Raw genomic sequence first — 21439 nt, 5'->3', positions numbered from 1 at the left:
ATGAGTCATTGTGACTTGTATTTTTGTTGTTGTGTGGAAAATGAACTATTTCACAATCCAGAAGCAAAACAAGTCCAACAGGCCGGCCAGGTGATGTTATTTCAGTCTTGCCAGTCTTCCACTCAGTTGGCTTCGTCCTTTGTCCAAGGTAAGACTTGACGCTTTAAAATCTCCACTATCGCACTCTTAAAGCTGCGACAAAAACTTTTGAGAGTTTGCCATAAGTGAAAGTAAATCACTGAGGGTATTTCTGACTCGAGGTTCCCCGCAGAGGATTAGCATGTAGCCCGCTAGCTAGGGTTTTGAGTTTGGGCTGATCTAAGAAACACATTTGACATGCAAAAAGCTCAGAAGACAAATTTAATTTTTTAATAGGTGAAACTTGAGCGCGCAACGATCTTATTTGCTGTGTTTATTTCTTTCTACTTTGTCAATCAGGGTGCGCCGCTTTCTGATGACGTCACGACTCCGGAAGTTGTCACCTTTCGATCACCACACGCTTTTTAGGGCTTGAATTCCGCACGTTTAATATTTAGGATGGTCGCTCTTTCGAACTGTTTTGAATAATGTAAAAAAATAAAAATAAAGGAAAGTTTAGCTGCACAGACTAACGAGTAAAAATGATGAAAAACTAACTTTCGTACGTCATAGAATGACTGTTAATTGTTCCTTTCGAGCGCTGCCTCCGCCCATGCAATCCAACGACTTGGCAGAGTTTTGGTGCTAATTGTATTACCTTTCCTTCCTTTTGTTTGCAGCGTAACGCTTGACAGAATCACCCGTTGATGAAGCCGCCTTCCTACGCGGAGGCAACGCTCCGTCCACCGCCTCCAGCCACCTCCCAGACGCCCTCCGAGGCGCCGCCATCCTACGAAGAGACAAGTGAGTCCCAATTCCTGGTGCCCAGTTTACCATCGTAGTGATAAACATGACTCCAATTTCTCCCTTTTTACGTCATCTGAGATTGCAATTGTTTCAATTTTGCCTTCAATTATGTCCATCAATTGAATTCAAAAATGCCTTGCCAACCAAGCGTGTCACCGTTTTTGCAGTCAACGCCGCTCCAGGTCGCGTCGTGACAACCACCCACACGTCTCAAGTCTTCACCCGTCAACCAAGAGAGGGTTCGTAAAGATCAACCTCATTTTACATCATCCGTCAGGCAACAAGCCCCTCATTTATTGAGGCCGCCGTGGCTGTTTTGCAGGAACTCTCCAACCGGGTCCAATTTCCATCTTGGGCTCGCCCATTGTAACGTCTCAAGTCTCCTACTATCACTCAGGCGTTGGTATGTAAATCTTAACCTCAAGTTCTCATTTTCAGACAATCATCCTATTTTTTATTTCCTCCAAATACATCAACGTGATGGCAACGTTTCCCCGAATTTCAAGTGTTGTAAACAATACAAATGGCTGTTTTGCAGTCAATGTCCAGCCGGATCCCTTTCCCGTCTTGAGGACGCCCATCGTCACCACCGCCGACACGTCGCGAGTCTTTATCCATCCACCCGTTGAGGGTACGTCAAGCTCACATCATTTCGCTGTACGTTTCGTTTGCCGCTGACCTCACACGTCCGTCTTTTCGTCTCTCAGTGGGCCAGCGGAGACACCAAGCACGCCGCGGCGGCGGTGCGCACGCAGCGCCGGTGCAAGTGGTGGTGGTGACGCAGCCGCAACCACAACAGACCATCTCCATCACCCGACTGAGGAACCATCCCGGTTATGTGCGATGTTCAAAGTGTCATTACAAGGTCACCACCGTAAAAGTCCTGTGTCCCTCGTCGTGCTCCTTCTTCGCGTGTATCATGATCCTCGTCGGATGGTAAGTTGCTTGTGTGGCCCATTGGTGTCCGGAATAATAAGTCACTTTTTCTGCTCGCATTTCAGCTTCTTCTGCGGCTGCTGCCTGATTCCGTTTTGCATTCCCAGCTGCTGGAATGTGTACCACTACTGTCCTCGTTGCCGCAAATGTATTTACGTGTACGACAGGGGGGGCTACGGCCCTTAGCCTGCGTGTGCTCATTTATTGATGATTGATTGCTATTTTTTTTTTCCCCCAAAAGTATTTTAAGTTTTTATGTGCCTAATATTTCAATTAACAATCATCATTAGAATTTCTAGAATGAACATCGATAACGAATCATGCAGATTTACACAATGCTGATTTTTTGAGCTTTTTTTAATTGCTTAATCTTTATTTCCATTCCAAGCAATATATTTGCTATTGTTATTTAACCGTTTTAGGGAAAAAATAGTAGCTTGCTTTCTGTTGTTTTTAAATTATATTGTATTTTTTAATTTAAAATAATGCCTGTAAATTGACCAATAAATCTTTTTTTGTTTTGTACAATACAAAGTTGTACTTTGTGTTCAAACCAAATCTTACTCGTTTATGTAACGTGCCGCGCCCCAAAAGTGATTAAGCGCTATATGGGACATGAAATGATGTTTTGAAACAAGTTCTGCGAGTATTATGTAAGTCGCTAGTGAACGCATGCATTGCATTATATGTCAAACATTTTCAAATGTTCCCAGCCAAAAATCTGACGTCAACTCGTTCGAATTGTAGGTCACATTCCCTTTCTATCGCATCAAAAAGGTCAAATCCTCTCAATAGTCGGCCGCTTGAAAACCGTATTAACTTCATTGCTATGATTCTACTCAACAAACGTTTTGCTTTATTTGTCGTGTATTGTTTGTCAAATATTTTATTTTGCTTGGAGTAACTTTTGAAAGCTATGCATGACCTATATAATGTAAGTCTGCTTGGAGTCATTTTTGAAACCTATGCATGACCTATATAGTGTAAGTCAAATGTACGCTAATTATAGGTTACGAGAACTACTTTTTTGATCGTGGTAAAGAACAGGTTGAACGGCTTAGATCTCGTAACTAGCACGACGCATCCTCGCAGTCCAACTCGCGACTTGCTTCAAGGTAAGACTCCTGCTCCACATCCTCTACATTCACACAAACTGTAGCCAGATTGAATCAAAAATTCTGATGACCTTTCACTGTTTTTAAACTGAATCTGCTTCAAATGTGTTTCCCGATTGCCACTTTGTCTTCCTTGTCAGCAATTTTGTCAGCATGCTGATGGAGCCTCCGGTGTACGAGGTGGCCACACCGCCGCCTTACGCTGTGGACGTCGAAGGGTTTGACCTTGGCCCTCCGCCTTCTTACGACGCTTCAATTTTGCACTCTCCAAACCCGCCTCCCTATCAAGAAACCAGTAAGACCGCTGACCATCGGGTGTCTGCGATAAGTCGGGCTTTTTCATCGTCGACTGTGTGTCCAGATCCGTTTCCTGTCTTGATGCCAATAATCTTCAGTCCGCCGCAGACGTCTCCAGTCGTCACCCTTCCAACCCCGTTGGGTACGGAACAAATGGAATAAATCCAAGTCACAGATGACGAGAATTCTTTGATAGGATTCTGCTTTTTATTTTGGGTGGCAGAAACCTACCAAAAGCAGAAGTAGCGTTAAACAAACTTGATTTGTTGACAAACAGACACGGTGGTGTCCCAGCCGGCGTCGGAACAAATCTCGACCTCTTCCAACCTGCTGGACTCTCCGGGCAGCGTTCAGTGTCCTCACTGCCGCCGTGACATCACCACCAAAATCCAACAAATTCCCGGGAAGAAAGCCTTCACTATATGCTGCGTTTTGGCATTCTCTGGGTAATTATTAGCGTGTCAGCACGTTTGCATATCTCAACACCTTATACAAACTTTGACTTTGTTCCCAGATTGGTTTGTGGCTTCTGCCTGATTCCTTTCATGATCGCGAACCTGTGGGATGTTCATCACTTCTGCCCTCACTGTAGAAACCATCTACACGTACACCGTAAATCTTGACTGTGGATTATTTCAACACCTCGTATGGCACTTTATCAACTTTTTTTTTTTTTTACCGCCTCAAAGCCGCATTAAATGTGAACACAAACTATACATCCAAAAATGGATGTCGTGTTTTGAGAAGACATCCATTTGGGACACATACCAGTAAATATTGAATTAAATGTTTTATAAAAAAAAAAAGCACATGTTCGAATTTAGGTCATTGGATTCTATTAGTCCGCCAATAGGTGGCGCTGTACCTTCAATTAAAGTGTTTTCCATTTTGACCTTGTTAGGTCAAGTGCATTCGGCAACTATTAGCAATCATCTTGATACGAGTAACCGTCAATGAGAGCGCTGAGATAACAAGTTAATGAGCGACAAGACAGGCCTGATAACATTCACAACTACCTGTTCAGCCCTCCGGCCGGGCACTTTCGTCTTACCTTACGGAACGGGACGTTGCGACAATGGCGAGGCCGCTGCTGCCGGTGCTGGTTTTCTCGGCTTTATGCTTCGGTGTTAGTGGCCAAGAAGCCGAAATGCTCCCGGAGGAGGACGGAATTTTACTGCTAAACAAGACCAATTTCAACAGCGCACTGAGGACCTACAAACAACTACTGGTGCACTTCTGTAAGTCTTATGAAGTCAAACTGTGAACATGAAATGTAATCTCCAAGAAATGTTCAATTAAAGCATGTACTGAAAAAATTGGTTAATCAGAGACTCAAATTTGTGTTGATGTTTCAAAATGTTTGTTGACGATGTAGATTTGTCAAAATTAACTTGGAAATTTTTGGGGTGGATTAATTGATGACGAAATCCATCCATCCATCCAAAATCGTCTTCACCATTTCTGTCCATTAGATGTTCCGCTGTCTGCAGATGGCCGTCGGTTGTCGGAAGTCTTTCAAGGAGCCGCTGGCCATCTTCAGGACTCGGATGTCAAGTTGGCAACCGTGGACGTGACTAAAGACAAAGAGCTAGCCAAAGAACTGAGCGCAACAGGACCACCAAGCATCAGGCTCTACCTTTTCGGAGAGAAATTCAACTTTGTCGCTTGCCCTGGTGAGTTCAAGTTCACTTTCACCCCCAAAATATTCCCAAAAAAAATTTAACTCACAAAATGTAGTTATTTCTTTTCTCCTATAATAAAAGATGTTTAACAGCCCACCCCCCCAAAAAAACTATCACAAATATTTTTGCCTAATACTGCCTGGTGTGCGATTGAAGTTCCTCAGAGTTCCGCTTCCATCGTGACGTGGTTGAAAAGGAGGGCGGGGCCTGCTGCTGACCTCATCAGCGATCTCAGCCAATTGGTGAGCTCGAAGGAGGAGCTCAGCGTGCTCGGATTCTTTCAGGTGATCGCCATCAAACTGTCTCTGGCTTCGCTTCTCATCAATAAGATTATTGTTATCATTAAGCGTGTGTGTGTTTGTATAGGAGCTGGACAGCGAGTACGTTCGGATATTTTATTCGGCCGCGGTCAGTCTCCCGGACATCAGCTTTGCCGTGACGCAGAATGATGATGTCATCAGGAAATATGATGTCACGCATGATGTGGTGCTGCTCCTTAAACAGGTACACACAAATAACACGCTTTTTTGAAAGGTTTTATGATCATAACTAAGGAATTGGGTTTGTGTTCCATTTTTGGCGCATGTGTTCCCTCGCAGTCTAAGCTGATTCAGGCCTACAAGATGACGCCGCAGACCTCCGAAGTTGACTTGATGACTTTTGTCAGCGTCTACCAGATGGAGCCTGTCACAGAATACACTGGAAAGGTAGCCAAGGACGACCAAATAAAAAACGTTGGAATAAAATTAGAAATAGTCACAAATCAAATAGAAATTTTAATTTATTCATCAGACGGCCAACCAGATCCTGTCGTCGCCCGTTCTTAGCCACGCCCTCCTTTTCGTCGACAAAGGCTCGGCCGACTTCCCCCATCTGCACGCCGCCTTCAACGCGGCCGCCGAGGTCTTCAGAATGAAGGTAACACATGCAAACGCACACATACACACAAAATGAATTCTTCCACGTATGTCTTAAGATTCTGTTCGTACTGGTGGACGTGTCGGAGCCGCGCAACGGCCGCCTGATGGAGTACTTCCGCGTGCGGGACTACGAGGCTCCTCTCGTGCGATTGGTCAACCTGACCGACCACGTGACCTACCAGCTGCCCTCGTCCACGCCAGACGCCGACTCCATCGAGGCCTTCTGCCGGGACTACTTGGACGGCAAGGCCAAGGTACGGCCAGTCTGTAGCGGGTGTGACGTGAAACGCAAATCAAGTGTGTGTTTTTGTGTATCAGGCCAAGATGCAGAGCGAGCCCATCCCAGAAGGATGGGACCAACGTCCAGTGAAGGAACTAGTGGGAAGCACTTTTGAACAAGTTGCCTTCAACCCCAACAAGACTGTATTTGTCTTGTTTTGTGCGTATACAATGCACCACACAGACACACAAGTCACTCATTTATTTCACGATTGGACTTGAAAAGGGTGTACCTAATGAAGCGACCTATGTTTGCACGGGTCTTGTAGACGTGCCGTACAGTCCCGAGTCTCGCGCGGTGTTCCAGCTGTGGGAGGAGCTAGCAGAGGCCTTCGAGGCTCGCGACGACGTGGTGGTGGCTCGCATCGACGCGTCAGCTAATGACGTCGAGATGTCGGTGCAGAGCGGCTATCCGGCCTTCTGCCTGTTCCCCGCCGTCTACGCGGAGAGAGTATGATCACAAAAGATCCAAAATAATAGAAAAGTGTGAAGCACATTCGAATTGGCAACACTCTTATATTTCCCCCAGGCGGTGTTTTACACTGGTGACAGGAAGGTGAAGTCTCTGCTTGCTTTTGTTCACCAGGAGATGAAGAAAGCAGCAAAAGACAGAATCAAGGTAAACGTCCTTTTTGTGCACGTAAATGAAACATTGGCTAAAAATACAGCTTTTTTTTTGGTGGGGATAAAAAAGGAGGATGATGACAGGAGCAAGTACGTGGAGGCCTTGAAAGATGAAGAAGAGAAGAAAGAGAGAAAGATCAACAAGCAGGAACTTTAGTGGAAGTCAAAGCAGTTATAAAAAGAATTGTCCTTGTTTTGACTTCATAAAAAGTACGACAAAAATACTCCACATTGGCTGGGAATTTGACAGAGAAATTGCAACTACTACTAATGAGGAAAATCTTTGTCAGTATAATCTTTAACTTCACATTTAATTGGAAGTCATTTTTTTATTGAGTAATATGTCAAAAATTACTGGAGCAAAGCATTTACATTCCATTGAAACTAATTTTGTTTTGTGATTTTTTTTAAGAATGTGTATAAAATAACTAATGTATTTACCAATTAAAAATGAAATAAAAAAGACCTGCTATTTGGAATAGTTGACACAAACAAGCCAATAACAACCAGGCAGCAGTCTGGGTGTGACGTCATCGCGAGGCTGCTGCTGGAGGCTGCGGCTGCGCACAGCGGCGCACAGCTGCTTCTGTCGCCGTCTCGTCCGCTTCTCACGGCGGGGAGAAGGAGCCGCGCTAAGCCGGTGGAGGTCGCTACCAGTTCGCTCGGAGGGGGGCAGGCCGCCATGGAGCCAGCGGGCGCGTACGGGGCCGCCAAAGCCGGGAAGCTTGTCTTCGACCCGCTCGCCTTCTTCACGCATCCGCGGACCATCTTGAGGCTGCTGTCGTGGGTGAGCATCTGGAAGAAGAAGAAAAAAAAAAAGGAGGGAGGGGGGGCTGCATTTCCACTCTTTGTCTCTCACATCACATTAGGTGCATCATCCAGCATGAAAAGGTTTAAGCTATCGATGCGGCTTCGTATTGATCGATTTCAGTATTTGGCGTCTTTTGTCCAGAGCTGCAACCCGCATGTTCATGATGCACATGAGCAGCGGGATGCGATTTGCACGTCATACTTTAACCGCGTCCATTTCATTTGAATATCCTACAAGCATTTTTTAAATATATTTAAATGTACTTACTGTATCGTATATGCATACTTTCAGTTTCAAAACTGATCAAACTAATGATCACACCTTGAACTAGTCACCAACCAATCCTCTATCATATATTTTGCATTTCAATCATATTTAAATGACGAGTGTTAAGTAAAAAAAAAAGTGTTTAAGATGATTTCAAAGAAGACAGCCGTACCTGCGTAGGGCGCCGCCACTGAGGCAAATTTGTGACGCTCGCGGCAGGTGTTCTCCATGGTGGTGTTCAGCTGCATCGTCAATGAGGGTTACGTCAACATCGGCAGCGAGCGTCTGCTGTGCGTCTTCAACAAGAACGCAGACGCCTGCAACTTCGGCGTGACGGTGGGCGTGGCCTGCTTCCTGGCCAGCGCCTTCTTCTTGCTCCTCGACGCCGTCTTTCCGTCCTTCAGCAGCCTGACGGACAGACGGCGCGCCGTACTGCTCGACCTCATCTGCTCAGGTAAACAAAAACAAAAAAAAACCCTACTGTGGAACTCTGGTTTGAAACCAAAGCCTAACACTTGCCATTCCTGCTTGTGCGTGCTGAGGTGTGGCCAGCTTCCTGTGGTTCGTGGGCTTCTGCTTCTTGGTCAATCAGTGGCAGGCGACATCAGCGGACGAGCTGCCTTTGTCGCAGGGCGCCGACGCCGCCCGAGCCGCCATCGCCTTCTGCTTCTTCTCCATCATCACCTGGGTCGGTCACAAGCAAGTCAAGCTTCATTAGTTGGAAGGTCACTAGGGCCCTTTTCAAATCAAAGAACGTGGGGGGGAATTACCCCCCAAAAAATCGGATTATTTTGAGCAAATTCCTTTTCTTCATTTACACATCAGTCAACGCTAACTAACTTTGTGCGCTCATCAACAGACGGTGCTGACGCTGAGCGCCCTGCGTCGTTTCAAGTCCGGCTCGCACGCCAACCTGTTCACGTGGCAGCACCTGGACGCCGCCCCCGGTCACGCCCGGGCCACGCCCTACCCGATCGTCAACGGTGCCACCATCGTGACCACCAAAGCCTACCAAGCCCCGCCCTTCACTGAGACCCTGGACCCGCAGAAGCTCACGCAGCAGCAGCACAGACCCGTAGCGCCCGCCTTCTAACGGCCCGTCACTAAGGCGATTATGTTGTTGCCATGGCAACCCGCTTTATTTGCTTTTGTGTGTTTGCGCACGCACACTTGCAGCCACACTATGGTAGTATCTCACACACACACGCACACACACATGTACACTAGGGACGTGCGGTCAGGGGAGGCAGGAGAGGCTCTTCCTCACCTGTCATTATGACAAGTAAAAAAAAAAAACATAAATGAATCTTAATATTTGTCCACTGATCTTTTCAAACATTTTTGTAGTCAAAATCGCTGAAATGGCATATTTTCTGTTCAAATACAAAGGTGAAACGCTTTGTTTTGCTGATGGCACATAAAAGCGCAGTAAAAAGGCAAAGGTTGAGGCAGATAGTACTCTGCCGCACCGATAGGGGCGTACGTGAGCCAACGCTTGATTAATGCTGCCCCAGGTAGAGGTAGACGAGACAACGGACGTCACAACCAAAGCACAGCTCTTTGTTATTTTACGCGATGTAACGAAAAGTGAAGTGAAGGAGGCGTTTTGGGGGATTTGATGACGTCAGTGATGATAGACGAGCTCCAGCTGGAGTCTTGGGACTGTTGGCATCAGAGCTTCATGGGGTGCGGGCCAAAATGAAAGAAAAGGACTTTTACAACAAAGTAACCAAACTTCTTGTGCCGATGGATAGGTGCATGGACTTCATCTACAAATAAAGGTAAGACCACGAAGAGCGTGTGTGCGTAGAATTCTGATGAGATACGAACTAATCAGTATTGATTGATTGACCCTTTTGGGTTTATCTATATTTGTAAATGCCTCACCGCACGTCACTGACGTACACACACACACACGAGCATGTTCTTTTAGTGTAGAAGACACATTATAAAAGGACATTTGTAGCGGAAGTTTTTCCTCGGCTCACTTTGTGATTGACAAGCAGCAACAGAGGGGCGGGATTTGAGGGACATCGTGGCAAGGCAATTTAAAAATGGCATTCCTGAATGTTCCGCCCCATGTGAAATATTTGTGATTTTAATATTTTATTGTGATATGCTCAAATGTATGTATGATAAAAAAATGAGAAAAAAAAGTCAATAAATAAAACCAGCAACACCATCAAATGAACACACAGCCTTTATGATTGACATTAATTTTGGCACGAAGAAACCTTTCGTTTCTTTTGATTCTTTTTATTTGATTTCGAGATCACGAATGACCTACATAATGTTCTACAATGCAAAGTGTCAAATACTGACGCTTGATACAAATGAAAATGAAGCGAAAGCTGTGGCGCTAGTTGGTATTTGTGCTACGTGCGCTCCCTCTAGTGGCGACTGACGTGCATTTCACGTTGACCTTCCAGAGGAATAGAAATAGACCTCAAACGTTTGAGGCCTTCAACGACGTCGTTTGTCCTGGACATGGTGTCCACAGTTCTCGACGGTCCGCAATAGAAAGCAGAGCGTTCACAAAAGTCCCGTTCGTGTTTCTGGAAGGGCAGAAGCGACTTCATCGAAACGTGTCCAAAGTTGGGCCCTCAGTGTCCATGCAGGAAGCGGAGTTCAAAGTATTTTCGCTTTCTTACGCGCTTGGAAGTCGCGCGTTTTGCTCTTAATGGACTTGACCAGTAGCGACAAGCTGGCGTCCCGCGAGGGCTCGGCGCCCCGGTCTGCGGGTTCTCTGGGAGCGGCGTCCCGGTCTGTGCCATCTCCAGGCGCCTCGCGAGCCCCATTGTCAGTGGCACCCTCTTGTTTGTGCGCTTCCTCTCGGCGCCGTCGCTTCTCATCCAGGATGCTCTGCGTGGCCCGCGTGCGCTTGTAGCTCGGGTGCGACGGGTCCAGATTGAACAGGTGGGACGTGAAGACTGCCTGGAAGCGAGGGTCCGACACGTCCACCTGCAAGCGGAAAAGCGGCGGCGTCACGACGTGCGCGCCATGGCGGTGACGGGCGGAACTCTGACCTGGAAGTTGTCCTCGTCAGGCACGTTTCCCTTCTTGATCAACTTTTTCTTCTTCTTCTTGCTCAAGTTCTGCTGCTCCACCAACTTGTCGTAGTTGAAATGTTTGTGCCTCTCGTCCTCGTCGTCCTCGTCCATCAGCAGGGACATCTCGGCCTGAACCAACGCATGCATTAAGTTGTGATAAAACACATTTTGAAGCACATTGTGTGTATGTGAAACCTTGTGTTGGTCCACACGTTGCTGTTCTTCTGCTGTACGCTCTTCTCCATCCTGGTTTTTCTTCTTCTTCTTCTTGCCTTCTGAGGAGCATCAGCGGGAAGTTGTCACGACTCGACTGCATGCCTGGGCCTACGTGTGCGCTAGCTTGCCGCACGCTAGCTAAGCCTCACCCTTAGATGTGAGTTCCTGGCGGAAGAACGGGTCGTTGAAGCCCACGGGGTCGGGAAGGGAATCGTCGCTCAGCTGGCCGTCCTGGCGAAGAGCGCACGTGAGCGTGTCGGTCGGCTAGGTGCTAACTATGCTAACGGGCTGACCTCGTTTTGGGCTTTCTTGTTGATCTTCTTGGCCGCCTTCTTGTCTCGCTTCTTCTGCAGGAATTCCTCCCAGGGCGTGGGCTGCTGCTGCTGCTTCTGCTCCAGCTTCTTCTTCACCAGCTGCTCTGTGGCCTCCTTCAGGCCTGGAGGAGCAAAGCACAGCGCAATATGAAACGCCCATCTCAGACCTTTGAAATAGGCATTCAAAGTCGCCTTTTGGGCTCTTCATCCTACCCGGCACCCAGGTGACCTCCATCTCCATCTTTTGGGCCTCCTGCTGCTCTTTGCTCTCCTTGTCGTGGAGGCCTTGCAGCAGCCGCCGGTACTTCTCCAACTGATCCTGGCCCTTGCTCGCCTTGCCTTCCTGCTCACCTTCGTCCTCCTCTTCCTCCTCCTCCTTCTCAGCGTCGGCGTCCTCGCTTTCGCTGGACGATGACGCCAAATAGGCCCTGAAGTCCATGTCCAGAAGCTCGTTTTTGTTGAACTTCTTCTGGAGGGCGCTGACACGCTCCGGGTCCGTCTCGTCCCAGGTCAGGTCCACCTGAATGCACCACATCTGGCTGACCGAGCGATTGACCTCCCATGCTTTGGGCTACTTCCTGCGATGTCACAGTGTAGACTCCGCCTCCCGGCCCCCCACGACTACCTTGGAGGTTGCGCTGGCTGACGAAGTGAAAAGTTTGGGCGTGTACGTCGCCAAGTTGACATCGGTCGCCACGTCTTTGGGAGGGTCCTCGAACGTCATGTCATCGGGGATAAACCTGAGCGGACACGCAACGTAAAATAGAGCAGCCACTGAAGCAGAGGCAGATAAACTAGCCTAGCCTAGCGCGTGTGCGAAGCGTTGTTAGTTGCCGTGACGACGTACCTGAGGTCCACAACGGAGCAGCTGCTCTCGTACTCAAAGCCGTCACACTCCTGGTAGATTTTGGCGGCGGTGGCGGCCGAGTCGCACTCAGCCACGGCGTAGAAGTACTTGAGACGCTTGAACTGGTAGTCGCGCTTCTTCTCTCGGTACGACCTGCCCACACAATGCGTCATGGAGACGCCAAAACGCGCAGACATTTGCTGCGCTAGCAGCATCACGGCCTTCGTGAGAAGGTCACCTGTCCTCTTGGGTGTCGTCCTCAGAATCATCAGGCAGTGCCCGGAGCTCCGGCGGGCCCTGGGACTCCTCCGTCTGGAGTCTTTCCTTGCCAAAGTCTGACGGGTAAATCTGCAGCAGTCGAATCAAACTTTGAAATACCGCAGCTCAATTCAATCGCCATCGGGCCGAGCGGCCTTACCTTGACGGAGAGCACGGCGCCCCCTTCAGGTTTGAAGGAGTTAAGTATGGCCAGCAGGTCTTTTGCCTTCAGGCGGTCCCAGTCCACGTTGCAGATGGCCAGCCGGCGCCAAACCTGCAAGAGGCGGCGAGCTCAGACCTCCGGTCGACACGGGCCGCTTCAGGCCGAGCTGACCTGCTCGCTGCGCTCGGCATCCTTGCAGAGTTCGCCCCAGTCGTGCTGGATCTCCTCGTCCTCGTGCTGCAGGAAGTCCTCAGCTTCGTCCTCCTCGTCCGAGCTGGTCTCCACGTTACCTTTGCCGCGAGCCAGGTCCGGACCGCTGTCGTCGGAGGAATCCAAGCCCGACTCCTCGTCGTCTGACGAGCCGGCTTCGTTTTCATCTTCATCACCTGAGAAGACTCAAGCGTTAGTTGACATCCGTGCAAGAACATGGGCTGAGAAGGCCCCAAATTGATTCTTTATTATAATAGTCGGTTGAGGCTTCCTTACCTGTCTTGACTTGCTCCTCGTCATCCTCATCTTCATCGTCGGAGATCTGGTAGAAGCGTCGGAGGTCCTCGGCGGTGGAGTGTTGGACGGGTCGTCCCCGCTTGTCCACCGTGGATTTGATTTTGAAGCGCTCGTCATGGAACATGGACGTAAAGCGCTTGTCGATGGAGATCTTTTGCTGGCGGTCGGGCATTTCCCAGAATCGTGGGTCCCGCTTGACGCGCGAGAAACGTTCGTCCGCCGGCGCCTCATCTTCCTTCTTTGCGCCAGACATGGCACCCACCTCTCTAGGCTGCAACCTTTCTGAAATCGAAAGCTACGGGTTCATGCTAACGAATGAACACTGTCAATTGCCGGTTTTTCATCGTACACTTGCAAATAAGACTGCAAAATACATACAGAGAAACTTGAGTGTTGTTGTTGTTGTTGTTCGACACAAAATGGAGGTCAGCAGCGTAAACACGGGCGGGCAAGGAACTCAGAAAAAGCGATACTGATGAAAATGTAACTAATGGAATGTGGAAAAGACACAACTTGTATAAAGGTTTAAAATATTGCCTGATTTCTTAGCTGAACCTGATAGTGGCGGCACACGTGTTTTCCCAGCATGCAACGCGACACGGCACTTCCGGACCTAAGACTACGGAGAGCAAAAAGGGACGGAAAGGGCAATGGCAAGTATGAATGGCAGTGTTTTGATTAAAATTTAGCCAAAGTTATCAGAGAGCCTGGAAAAGTAAGACGGAGAATAAACTAAACGAATATGAGCGAACAATCAAGTGGAGGAGAAGGGATAACGTTTCTATTAAAGTGTCGGCAGGATTGGAGCCATGTTTGCCGTCTCGCGTGTCACACAGCGCCCCCTGGCAGCACGGCGGCCGACGCAAATCACCATTCCGCCGGCTTGAGGATTCGGGTGTCATGCAGACCCCTCGCACGCTCGCCTCTATCCCCCCCTGCGCGCGCCACGTGATAAATTTCACGGGCACGCTAGCGACATAATCCCGACTCTGACCAGCCGTGCAGATGTTGACGCCGCGCCGCCGACTGTCCGCACGCACGCACGGAGCGAGCGACCTGCCGCACCGTTGCTACTTTGATATGCGACAGTGCCCAACTTTCTGAATTCAGACATTGCACGTTTGATTGAAGGCAAACAACACGTATTATTTTCCAAACAGAAAAAAAAAGAAGAAATAATGTCCCTTTCTGAAGTGGAATTTATACGTCAAGCGTCACCAACCTGTTGTGTATATGTTTGTTGGATGTTTGTGTGACTGCATGATTTTGTTAGTGTGGATGAGAGTGTGTGTGCGTGTACACACGTGCACGCGCGCGCGTGTGCATGCGTGATCTGTAATATTCCAATGGGGATTAATGGATGTCAGTGGCACGTCAGCGGCCCTCGGCATCTGTTTGGGCATCAACAACATGACAAGCAGAAAGTGAGCCTGACAAAAGTCCATCTCCTGCACGCTCTCATTCAAACAGTGACATCGGCCATGATTTGTTTGGTGATCTTCAACATTCAAGTTCAAGCAATGTTTTCCATGAGAAACGATGATGTCGCCTTTTCCTCTCTGTCAATCACGTGCGCACGCATGCATGCGATCCAACATCAGGATTCAGGCCAGCCGACAGATTTACCGCTGCCCTGCATTGCTCTCATGTCGCCGCCCCTCTTGAGCCCATCGCACTAATCGCCCCCCTCCCCTCTCCCCCCCAACCTTGTTTACCCCTCAAAGCGGCATGCGTGAGCAGAACGCCATCAGATCCTCATCATCTGCACGGGCAGCATGCGCGGTCTCCTGGAGAGCAGCTGGCGCCGCTTCGGCCCGGCGGGGCGCGGCTCCTACGACTGGGTGACCCCGGCGCCCTCTGCGCGTGAGCAACAGGTGAGAGCAACCTGCCTGACACTTGCACGACGTACCCGTTTTCGCATATTCGTGCTTTTTTTTTCCCCACAGATTTCTGCTAACCAATTAAAGTAACTTGCAACTCAAAAACAATCAGTTAAGTGTTCAAGTTACTTTTAAAAGAAAGTATCTATCAGTGGAAGTGTTTCTATCAGTCGAGACAGACAGACAGACAGACAGACAGAGCAGTCCGGTGCAATTGAGGCTCTCGTCTTATCTGGTGTCGCCAGATCAGAGCGGGCGTTGATAGCTTAAGATGAGAAGATTTGCAGATCCTCATCAGCGAGGATCAGCATGCGCAGTCACAGGTCAGTCCAACGAATAGCACTCGCTTCGACAATCCAAAGTATAAAAACAAGCCGGCCGGCTACGGGGTCGGTTGACCTCCCATCATAAAGTCTAGAAAGACAAAAGCAAGAAGGAAACGAATGAATGCAGTTCACTGAAGTTGTCAGTGCTTTTCGTCGTAGAAAAAAATTATATTTTTATGCACGCAGGGCTTCAACTGGAATGACCTGGGCGACGACAGAAAATACGAGCTGCTTCTGTACGTGGTCCTGCCGGCGGTGGCGGTCCTGCTGCTGGTGCCGCTGGCGGTCTCCGTCTGCCGCCGCTGCCGGGCCTCGGCCTCCCAATTGGGATTGACCAAGGTGATCACACTGGACCCGCAGGATGCGGAATTGCTGTCGTCGTTGAGCCGCGGCGCCGAGCGCCACGCCAGCACCAGCTCCACGGGCTCGGACGGGGTCTTCGTCATGGTCTACCTGCCGCCGCCCTACGAGGAGACCCTCAGCAAGATCACCCGGGCCGCCAGCCTCGGCAGCTCCAAGGACGCAGAGTCCATCAAGATCGAGGATCTGGAGGCCAAGCTTTGCCCGGAGATCAGGTCCAGCGGTCGCTACGTGTGACAAGGATCTCAAATTTCACATTGCTTCCAGAACTGCTCCCTTGACTTACGAGTTTCATTTGTTTTGTAACCAAAGTCGAATATCAAAACAACTTGCAGAGTGGACCCCTAGCTATTTGTGGTAGACAGGGACCGTGTGTGGGCTCAGCTTGTTTGTGTTCTTCTGCCCTCTGCTACCCAACAGTCAAAATAAAAAAATCCAGATGAAAACGTAACAAAGTGATTATCTATTTGCGGCACCTGTGAAATGAATTATTGGTGTAGGTGTTTTATAATTCACATTATTTGTTTCTGAAATACGTATAGATCGAAAATGAAAGACCTCAAATGTGGAGATGAAATGTAAGATTATTTTCATGTACAATCGTATGAAAAGTGTAAAAAGAACATTCCCATTGTGGGGCCAGAAATGAATGAATCACAAATACAAAAAAAGGCATAAGAAATGTCTGCAATATTTATAAAATAACTAACTTTAATAAGAATTTCCTTTCATTTAATCACAATTTACCAATTATTTATGAAAATGTGTTTTTATGATATTTATAAAATAACTAACTTTAATAAGAATTTCCTTTCATTTAATCACAATTTACCAATTATTTATGAAAATGTGTTTTTATGACTATCTCTTTGAAGTAATCCATATGAACCGATTTTTTAATGAGGTAAATGAATAAAAAAAATTAAGGGGGCGGGGACTAAACGAACTCAAGAAATATTGGTTGGGCCCCATGAACGACGGCAACGGACCACATGAGGCCCGCCGGCCGTAATTTTATCCGATTGGAACAGGACGGCACCAGCAGCCCATCAAGAGAAAGACGACGACTTGATTGGTGGGAATCTGCCGTGCATTTTTATTGAAGAAGCAAAAAAAGAAAGAAAGAAAGAAAGAGAAAATACAATCCATCAAAGCTCCGGTAGGTAGGCCCTCGTTCAAACATGTCTCTTGCCGTTGTTGGAAATGCGTCCGCCGCTCGATCAACCGCATCCGTCAAAGTAGTGGCTGACTTGGTAACACTGGCTGCTGGCCGAGCGGAATATACTCCTGTTGAAGAGCAAAATACAAATAAAAAATACAAATCGGACAAATACTCCGCTTGGACTCAAGCATCCGGGACACAGCACTTTAGTCAATCAAGCAAAATTGGCGTGGCCATTCCGTCGTGATCGGAACCTTCGTTGACGTGCAGTCAGAAGAAAAAAAACTTTGACAACTAACAAACGTAAGTAAGCCATAAAAAAAATTCCCCTCCGTAAATATGACCACATTCTTCCATTTTAACTTCCTGTTGACGTCCTAATACTTCAGAATCCTTAAATCCATTGAATTAGCAATGTGCGTCAGAAGACAAAAAGTTACCACTTACATCCAGTACCGAGTGTTCACAAAGCATGCTACGTCATCGGTGATGTCGTCATCGATGAACGCTTGAATGGGAAAAGGAAAGTAGTACATTTCAGGTTCAGAAACATGCAGTTCAGTTCGCCGTATTTGTGAGACACTTTTTAGGAAACGGACAGACAACTATTTGGGACATTTGCTGTAGAACCGAGCTAGCATACTAAAAAACAACTGATGACCCACCTCTGCAGGATGTAATACAGTAGTTGTTTGTCCAAGGATCACCTGAGAAGCAGAAATCCTTGTCCGACAGCTGGAAGAGTCCGTAATAAGTGTTGTGTTCTGAAACCTGCCGGCGCCGTCGCCGCACGCCTCCGCTGGCTGCCTCTTCTGAGCTCCACAATCCATCTACGTGCTTCTTCAGTGCCTCAATCTCGGCCTGCTGCGCTATTTCGATTGCTTCGTTGTCGGGAAATTGTAATGGCAATTCGAGCAACTCGGGGTTGATTGTCGTTGCTTCAGCATCTATTGTGAGGTTGGTGGTTGGCAGTACGATGGGTCCTATGGTGGTGGTTCTTGAAAGCTCAGGGGCTATTATGGTGTCGCTTGGTGCTAGTGGAGCAGGGGCTCTTGTGGTGTTGGTTGATTCTAGTGGCGCAGGGGCGATAGTGGTGTTTGCTGGTGCTAGTGGGGCAGGGGCGATAGGAGTGTCGGTTGGTGCTAGTGGTGCTGGGGCTATTGTGGCGTTGGTTGGTGGTGCTAGTGGGGCAGGTGCGATTGTGCTGTTGGTTGGCGCTGGTGGTGCAGGGGCTCTTGTGGTGTTGGTTGGTGCTGGTGGTGCAGGGGCTATTGTGGTGTTGGTTGGTGGTGCTAGTGGGGCAGGGGCTGTTGTGGTGTTGGATGGTGCTGGTGGTGCTGGTGGTACTGGTGGTGCTGGTGGCGCAGGGGCTATTGTGGTGTTGGATGGTGCTGGTGGTGCTGGTGGTGCAGGGGCTCTTGTGGTGTTGGTTGGTGCTGGTGGTGCAGGGGCTATTGTGGTGTTGGTTGGTGGTGCTAGTGGGGCAGGGGCTGTTGTGCTGTCGGCTGGTGCTAGTGGTGCAGGGCCGAGAGGAGTGTTGGTTGGTGCTAGTGGTGCAGGGGCTATTGTGGTGTTGGTTGATTCTAGTGGTGCAGGGGCAATAGTGCCGTTGGTTGGTGGTGCTAGTGGGGCAGGTGCGATTGTGCTGTTGGTTGGTGCTGGTGGTGCAGGGGCTCTTGTGGTGTTGGTTGGTGCTGGTGGTGCAGGGGCTATTGTGGTGTTGGTTGGTGGTGCTAGTGGGGCAGGGGCTGTTGTGCTGTCGGCTGGTGCTAGTGGTGCAGGGCCGAGAGGAGTGTTGGTTGGTGCTAGTGGTGCAGGGGCTATTGTGGTGTTGGTTGATTCTAGTGGTGCAGGGGCAATAGTGGTGTTGGTTGGTGCTACTGGTGCAGGGGCTATTGTGGTGTTAGTTGTTTCTAGCGGTGCAGGGGCTCTTGTGGTGTTGGTTGATTCTAGTGGTGCAGGTGCGATAGTGGTGTTGGTTGGTGCTACTGGTGCTGGGGCTATTGTGGTATTGGTTGGTGGTAGTGGTGCAGGGGCGATTGTGGTGTTGGTTGTTTCTAGTGGTGCAGGGGCTATTGTGGTGTTGGTTGGTGCTACTGGTGCAGGGGCTATTGTGGTGTTGGATGGTGCTGGTGGTGCTGGTGGTGCTTGTGGCGCAGGGGCTATTGTGGTGTTGGATGGTGGTGCTGGTGGTGCAGGGGCGATTGTGCTGTTGGTTGGTGCTGGTGGTGCAGGGGCTATTGTGGTGTTGGTTGGTGCTATTGGCGCAGGGGCTATTGTGGTGTTGGATGGTGCTGGTGGTGCTGGTGGTGCTGGTGGCGCAGGGGCTATTGTGGTGTTGGATGGTGCTGGTGGTGCTGGTGGTGCTGGTGGTGCTGGTGGTGCTGGTGGCGCAGGGGCTATTGTGGTGTTGGTTGGTGCTGGTGGTGCAGGGGCTATTGTGGTGTTGGTTGGTGCTATTGGCGCAGGGGCTATTGTGGTGGTGGATGGTGCTGGTGGTGCTGGTGGTGCTGGTGGCGCAGGGGCTATTGTGGTGTTGGATGGTGCTGGTGGTGCAGGGGCGATTGTGCTGTTGGTTGGTGCTGGTGGTGCAGGGGCGATTGTGCTGTTGGTTGGTGCTATTGGCGCAGGGGCTATTGTGCTGTTGGTTGGTGCTGGTGGTGCAGGGGCGATTGTGCTGTTGGTTGCTTCTGGAAGTTCGTCGGGTCTCGTGGTTTTGGTTGTCGATTCAATTAAAATAGGATTGGTAGGGATAGTCCTGACTATGCTGGTGTTCAGATTTGACATTCTCTCCAATTCACATGTTACTGCAAAGCATAAAGACAATATTATTCAAAGAATAGCCTTGTGTCCTGACCCTTAATGTTAAGAATCTTGAGCTCATTCCATTTCCATCCAACCTTCTCACCTACTGACACGAGGACTTTTCTGAACTTTTCAAGGCCTTCCGGTAGGTCGATGGCCTGTTCTAGTCTGCTCTTGAGTTCACATCTGGTGATCATGCGGCCCTGGGACAAGCTCGGTGCCAGGACCGTCAGGACCAGCAGCAGCAGTCTCCACTCTGACCTCATCTCAGGAGCTGCTATGAGAACAAGATTAAATTGTGGCAAATGAGAAACGTCCTACTCGGTCTCCCGAAAAAAACCACTGATAGACTTCAGCTCATCCAAAACGCTGCAGCTCGCCTATTAACCAGGACCAAGAAGAGAGAGCACATTAGACCAGTTCTAGCTGCTCTGCACTGGCTTCCTGTAACATTTAGAATTGATTTTAAAATCCTTCTCCTTCTATACAAAGCCCTCAACGGGCAGGGACCAAGCTACATTGCAAACTCTCTTGTTAGCTATATACCTCCAAGAACCCTGCGATCATCTGCTGCTGGTTTATTGGAGGCTCCCAGCAACAGCAGAAAGAAGATCGGTGATGCAGCCTTTGTTAATTACGCCCCCAAACTATGGAACACACTGCCAATAGGTATCAGGGAGGCCAGGTCGCTAGATATTTTCAAAACAAAACTTAAAACTCATTTCTTTACCCGAGCATTTAACTAATTACGTTTTGTAAATGTCATTTTAAGCCTAATTTTATCTTTATTTTATTTTTTACCTTTTCTTAAAGATATATTCTTTATTTTATTAAAGCGTGCTCCTATTTTAAACTCACTTTATTAATTGTGTATGCATACATTAATGTTTTGTTTTTATGTATTCATGTTTTTCTTTCATTGTTGTAAAGCGCTTTGAGCTGCATTTCTTGTATGAAAGGTGCTATACAAATAAAATTTATTATTATTATTATTATTACCATTGGCTAAGACGACCAACCTGTTGGAGCCCAGCCTGGGCCAGGAAATGGCGACTGAGTCTTATTTCTTCTGGTCCTGGATTTGATCACCTTCTGCCAAGAAGGACCATTGTCAAAGGCGTGTTTATGTTTTCCTCTCCAATTTATTTCTCTAACCTTTCTTTTAAGCAATTTTGTTAATTCACACCTGGCAGAAGACCGCAACTGGCAGAAAGTTAATTGAGGAAGCAGAGCTTCTGGAACGCCACCTCAATTGTGTCTGTGCTAAATTGCAAGTCATTAGGTGTGTGGGAGGGAGCAGATTGTCAGACTAAAAATACAATTCATGAAAACAACACAAGCCTAAAATGTATTTCATAATATACCCTGGCAAATATAGGCATATATTGGACGACAAGTGTTTTATGCGCAATAATATACGACGGCCACGCAGAAAAATTCGAAACAATTAAAAACAACAATTAAACAGCAAACTGATTATATGGCAGAAAGAAATTCACACAGATAAATGTGACTCAGCAACATAGCATGATTAGATAACACGAGCAGTCGAAGTATGGATACCGTAAGCCGAGAATATCAATTACATATTTTTTGGGTGTCTATGAATCTATGCCACTTGCATGTGTGTATATGTGTGAAATTGTGGTGTTGCCACATATATATATATGATCATATATATAAATATAACATCACAAGACTAGATGACTTTTAAACGAAGCGTGATGATCACGAA

The 21439-nt window shown here is 48.2% G+C and overlaps 7 protein-coding genes and 1 long non-coding RNA gene across 18 annotated transcripts; 4 read left to right on the top strand and 4 right to left on the bottom strand.

The window, feature by feature from the left end:
• The first annotated feature begins 72 nt into the window (after positions 1-72).
• On the top strand, positions 73-4125 carry LOC119127151 (lipopolysaccharide-induced tumor necrosis factor-alpha factor homolog). 10 transcript variants are annotated; one of them, XR_005098762.1, is made up of 9 exons: positions 73-148; positions 759-906; positions 1053-1124; positions 1208-1288; positions 1424-1516; positions 1593-1821; positions 1887-1896; positions 3758-3918; positions 4037-4125. XR_005098762.1 is itself a non-coding variant. In XM_037258932.1 (9 exons), exons 2-9 carry the CDS (start codon positions 786-788, stop codon positions 2161-2163), a joined length of 756 nt encoding a protein of 251 aa, XP_037114827.1. In that variant the 5' UTR covers positions 73-148; positions 759-785; the 3' UTR covers positions 2164-2356. The 10 variants fall into 10 exon arrangements, 9 of the variants coding, with proteins under 9 accessions (XP_037114827.1, XP_037114806.1, XP_037114846.1 ...); XM_037258932.1 differs by lacking the exons at positions 3758-3918; positions 4037-4125 and adding exons at positions 2043-2053; positions 2109-2356 and having other exon boundaries at positions 759-882; positions 1887-2004; XM_037258911.1 differs by lacking the exons at positions 3758-3918; positions 4037-4125 and adding exons at positions 2043-2053; positions 2109-2356 and having other exon boundaries at positions 1887-2004.
• LOC119127198 lies at positions 2698-2860 on the bottom strand. The gene is made up of 2 exons (XR_005098769.1): positions 2796-2860; positions 2698-2746 (listed from the first exon to the last, which is right to left on the bottom strand). It is a non-coding gene; the product is annotated as an uncharacterized LOC119127198 (long non-coding RNA).
• Positions 4126-4265: 140 nt separating the features above from the next.
• On the top strand, positions 4266-7195 carry zgc:136472 (uncharacterized protein LOC678514 homolog). The gene is made up of 11 exons (XM_037258897.1): positions 4266-4471; positions 4706-4906; positions 5072-5199; positions 5282-5419; positions 5515-5622; positions 5708-5833; positions 5892-6089; positions 6154-6274; positions 6384-6565; positions 6644-6733; positions 6809-7195. The coding sequence occupies exons 1-11, from the start codon at positions 4309-4311 to the stop codon at positions 6893-6895; spliced, it is 1542 nt and encodes a 513-aa protein (XP_037114792.1). The 5' UTR covers positions 4266-4308; the 3' UTR covers positions 6896-7195.
• Positions 7196-7295: 100 nt separating this feature from the next.
• LOC119127182 (synaptogyrin-3-like) lies at positions 7296-9960 on the top strand. The gene is made up of 4 exons (XM_037259003.1): positions 7296-7525; positions 8036-8270; positions 8359-8504; positions 8676-9960. The coding sequence occupies exons 1-4, from the start codon at positions 7421-7423 to the stop codon at positions 8907-8909; spliced, it is 720 nt and encodes a 239-aa protein (XP_037114898.1). The 5' UTR covers positions 7296-7420; the 3' UTR covers positions 8910-9960.
• Positions 9961-10020: 60 nt separating this feature from the next.
• Positions 10021-13781, bottom strand: esf1 (ESF1, nucleolar pre-rRNA processing protein, homolog (S. cerevisiae)). 2 transcript variants are annotated; one of them, XM_037258862.1, is made up of 13 exons: positions 13550-13781; positions 13151-13466; positions 12836-13050; positions 12662-12775; positions 12482-12591; positions 12244-12396; positions 12022-12136; positions 11610-11916; positions 11376-11518; positions 11232-11313; positions 11062-11141; positions 10843-10995; positions 10021-10777 (listed from the first exon to the last, which is right to left on the bottom strand). In XM_037258862.1, exons 2-13 carry the CDS (start codon positions 13422-13424, stop codon positions 10445-10447), a joined length of 2079 nt encoding a protein of 692 aa, XP_037114757.1. In that variant the 5' UTR covers positions 13425-13466; positions 13550-13781; the 3' UTR covers positions 10021-10444. The 2 variants fall into 2 exon arrangements, with proteins under 2 accessions (XP_037114757.1, XP_037114765.1); XM_037258870.1 differs by having other exon boundaries at positions 13151-13453.
• A 1108-nt stretch (positions 13782-14889) lies between these two features.
• Positions 14890-16392, top strand: LOC119123749 (small integral membrane protein 28-like). Its single transcript, XM_037253107.1, has 2 exons — positions 14890-15045; positions 15564-16392. Exons 1-2 carry the CDS (start codon positions 14947-14949, stop codon positions 15972-15974), a joined length of 510 nt encoding a protein of 169 aa, XP_037109002.1. The 5' UTR covers positions 14890-14946; the 3' UTR covers positions 15975-16392.
• Positions 16393-17382: 990 nt separating this feature from the next.
• On the bottom strand, positions 17383-18802 carry LOC119123764 (flocculation protein FLO11-like; the record flags this gene model as incomplete). Its single annotated transcript, XM_037253108.1, has 2 exons — positions 17383-17407; positions 17565-18802. A coding segment is annotated over one exon (897 nt), but the record flags the coding sequence as incomplete, so codon positions are not given.
• On the bottom strand, positions 18708-19970 carry LOC119121519 (sialidase-like). The gene is made up of 2 exons (XM_037249124.1): positions 19808-19970; positions 18708-19629 (listed from the first exon to the last, which is right to left on the bottom strand). The coding sequence occupies exons 1-2, from the start codon at positions 19968-19970 to the stop codon at positions 18803-18805; spliced, it is 990 nt and encodes a 329-aa protein (XP_037105019.1). The 3' UTR covers positions 18708-18802.
• Positions 19971-21439: the final 1469 nt, after the last annotated feature.

The sequence above is a fragment of the Syngnathus acus genome, chromosome 1 (genome assembly GCF_901709675.1).
Source record: "Syngnathus acus chromosome 1, fSynAcu1.2, whole genome shotgun sequence".
In the NCBI taxonomy this organism is placed as follows: Eukaryota; Metazoa; Chordata; class Actinopteri; order Syngnathiformes; family Syngnathidae; genus Syngnathus; species Syngnathus acus.
Note: the sequence above shows the minus strand (reverse complement) of the source record. Positions and strands in the feature narration are given on the sequence as shown.

Bases quoted from the DNA above. Each gene is read 5' to 3' on its own strand.
- LOC119127151 (XM_037258911.1), top strand. From the start codon at position 786: ATGAAGCCGCCTTCCTACGCGGAGGCAACGCTCCGTCCACCGCCTCCA. The intron at 907-1,052 runs GTTTACCATCGT...CCGTTTTTGCAG, and splicing joins GTCCCAATTCCTGGTGCCCA to TCAACGCCGCTCCAGGTCGC. The intron at 1,125-1,207 runs GTTCGTAAAGAT...GCTGTTTTGCAG, and splicing joins CACCCGTCAACCAAGAGAGG to GAACTCTCCAACCGGGTCCA.
- zgc:136472 (XM_037258897.1), top strand. From the start codon at position 4,309: ATGGCGAGGCCGCTGCTGCCGGTGCTGGTTTTCTCGGCTTTATGCTTC. The intron at 5,200-5,281 runs GTGATCGCCATC...GTGTTTGTATAG, and splicing joins GCGTGCTCGGATTCTTTCAG to GAGCTGGACAGCGAGTACGT. The intron at 5,420-5,514 runs GTACACACAAAT...GTTCCCTCGCAG, and splicing joins TGGTGCTGCTCCTTAAACAG to TCTAAGCTGATTCAGGCCTA.
- LOC119127182 (XM_037259003.1), top strand. From the start codon at position 7,421: ATGGAGCCAGCGGGCGCGTACGGGGCCGCCAAAGCCGGGAAGCTTGTC. The intron at 8,271-8,358 runs GTAAACAAAAAC...GTGCGTGCTGAG, and splicing joins GCTCGACCTCATCTGCTCAG to GTGTGGCCAGCTTCCTGTGG. The intron at 8,505-8,675 runs GTCGGTCACAAG...GCTCATCAACAG, and splicing joins TCTTCTCCATCATCACCTGG to ACGGTGCTGACGCTGAGCGC.
- esf1 (XM_037258862.1), bottom strand. From the start codon at position 13,424: ATGTCTGGCGCAAAGAAGGAAGATGAGGCGCCGGCGGACGAACGTTTC. The intron at 12,397-12,481 runs GTGACCTTCTCA...TTGTGTGGGCAG, and splicing joins GACGACACCCAAGAGGACAG to GTCGTACCGAGAGAAGAAGC. The intron at 10,778-10,842 runs GTCAGAGTTCCG...TTCCGCTTGCAG, and splicing joins CTGACGAGGACAACTTCCAG to GTGGACGTGTCGGACCCTCG.
- LOC119123749 (XM_037253107.1), top strand. From the start codon at position 14,947: ATGCGCGGTCTCCTGGAGAGCAGCTGGCGCCGCTTCGGCCCGGCGGGG. The intron at 15,046-15,563 runs GTGAGAGCAACC...TTATGCACGCAG, and splicing joins CCTCTGCGCGTGAGCAACAG to GGCTTCAACTGGAATGACCT.
- LOC119121519 (XM_037249124.1), bottom strand. From the start codon at position 19,970: ATGAGGTCAGAGTGGAGACTGCTGCTGCTGGTCCTGACGGTCCTGGCA. The intron at 19,630-19,807 runs GTGAGAAGGTTG...CCTATTTTAATT, and splicing joins AAAAGTCCTCGTGTCAGTAG to GAATCGACAACCAAAACCAC.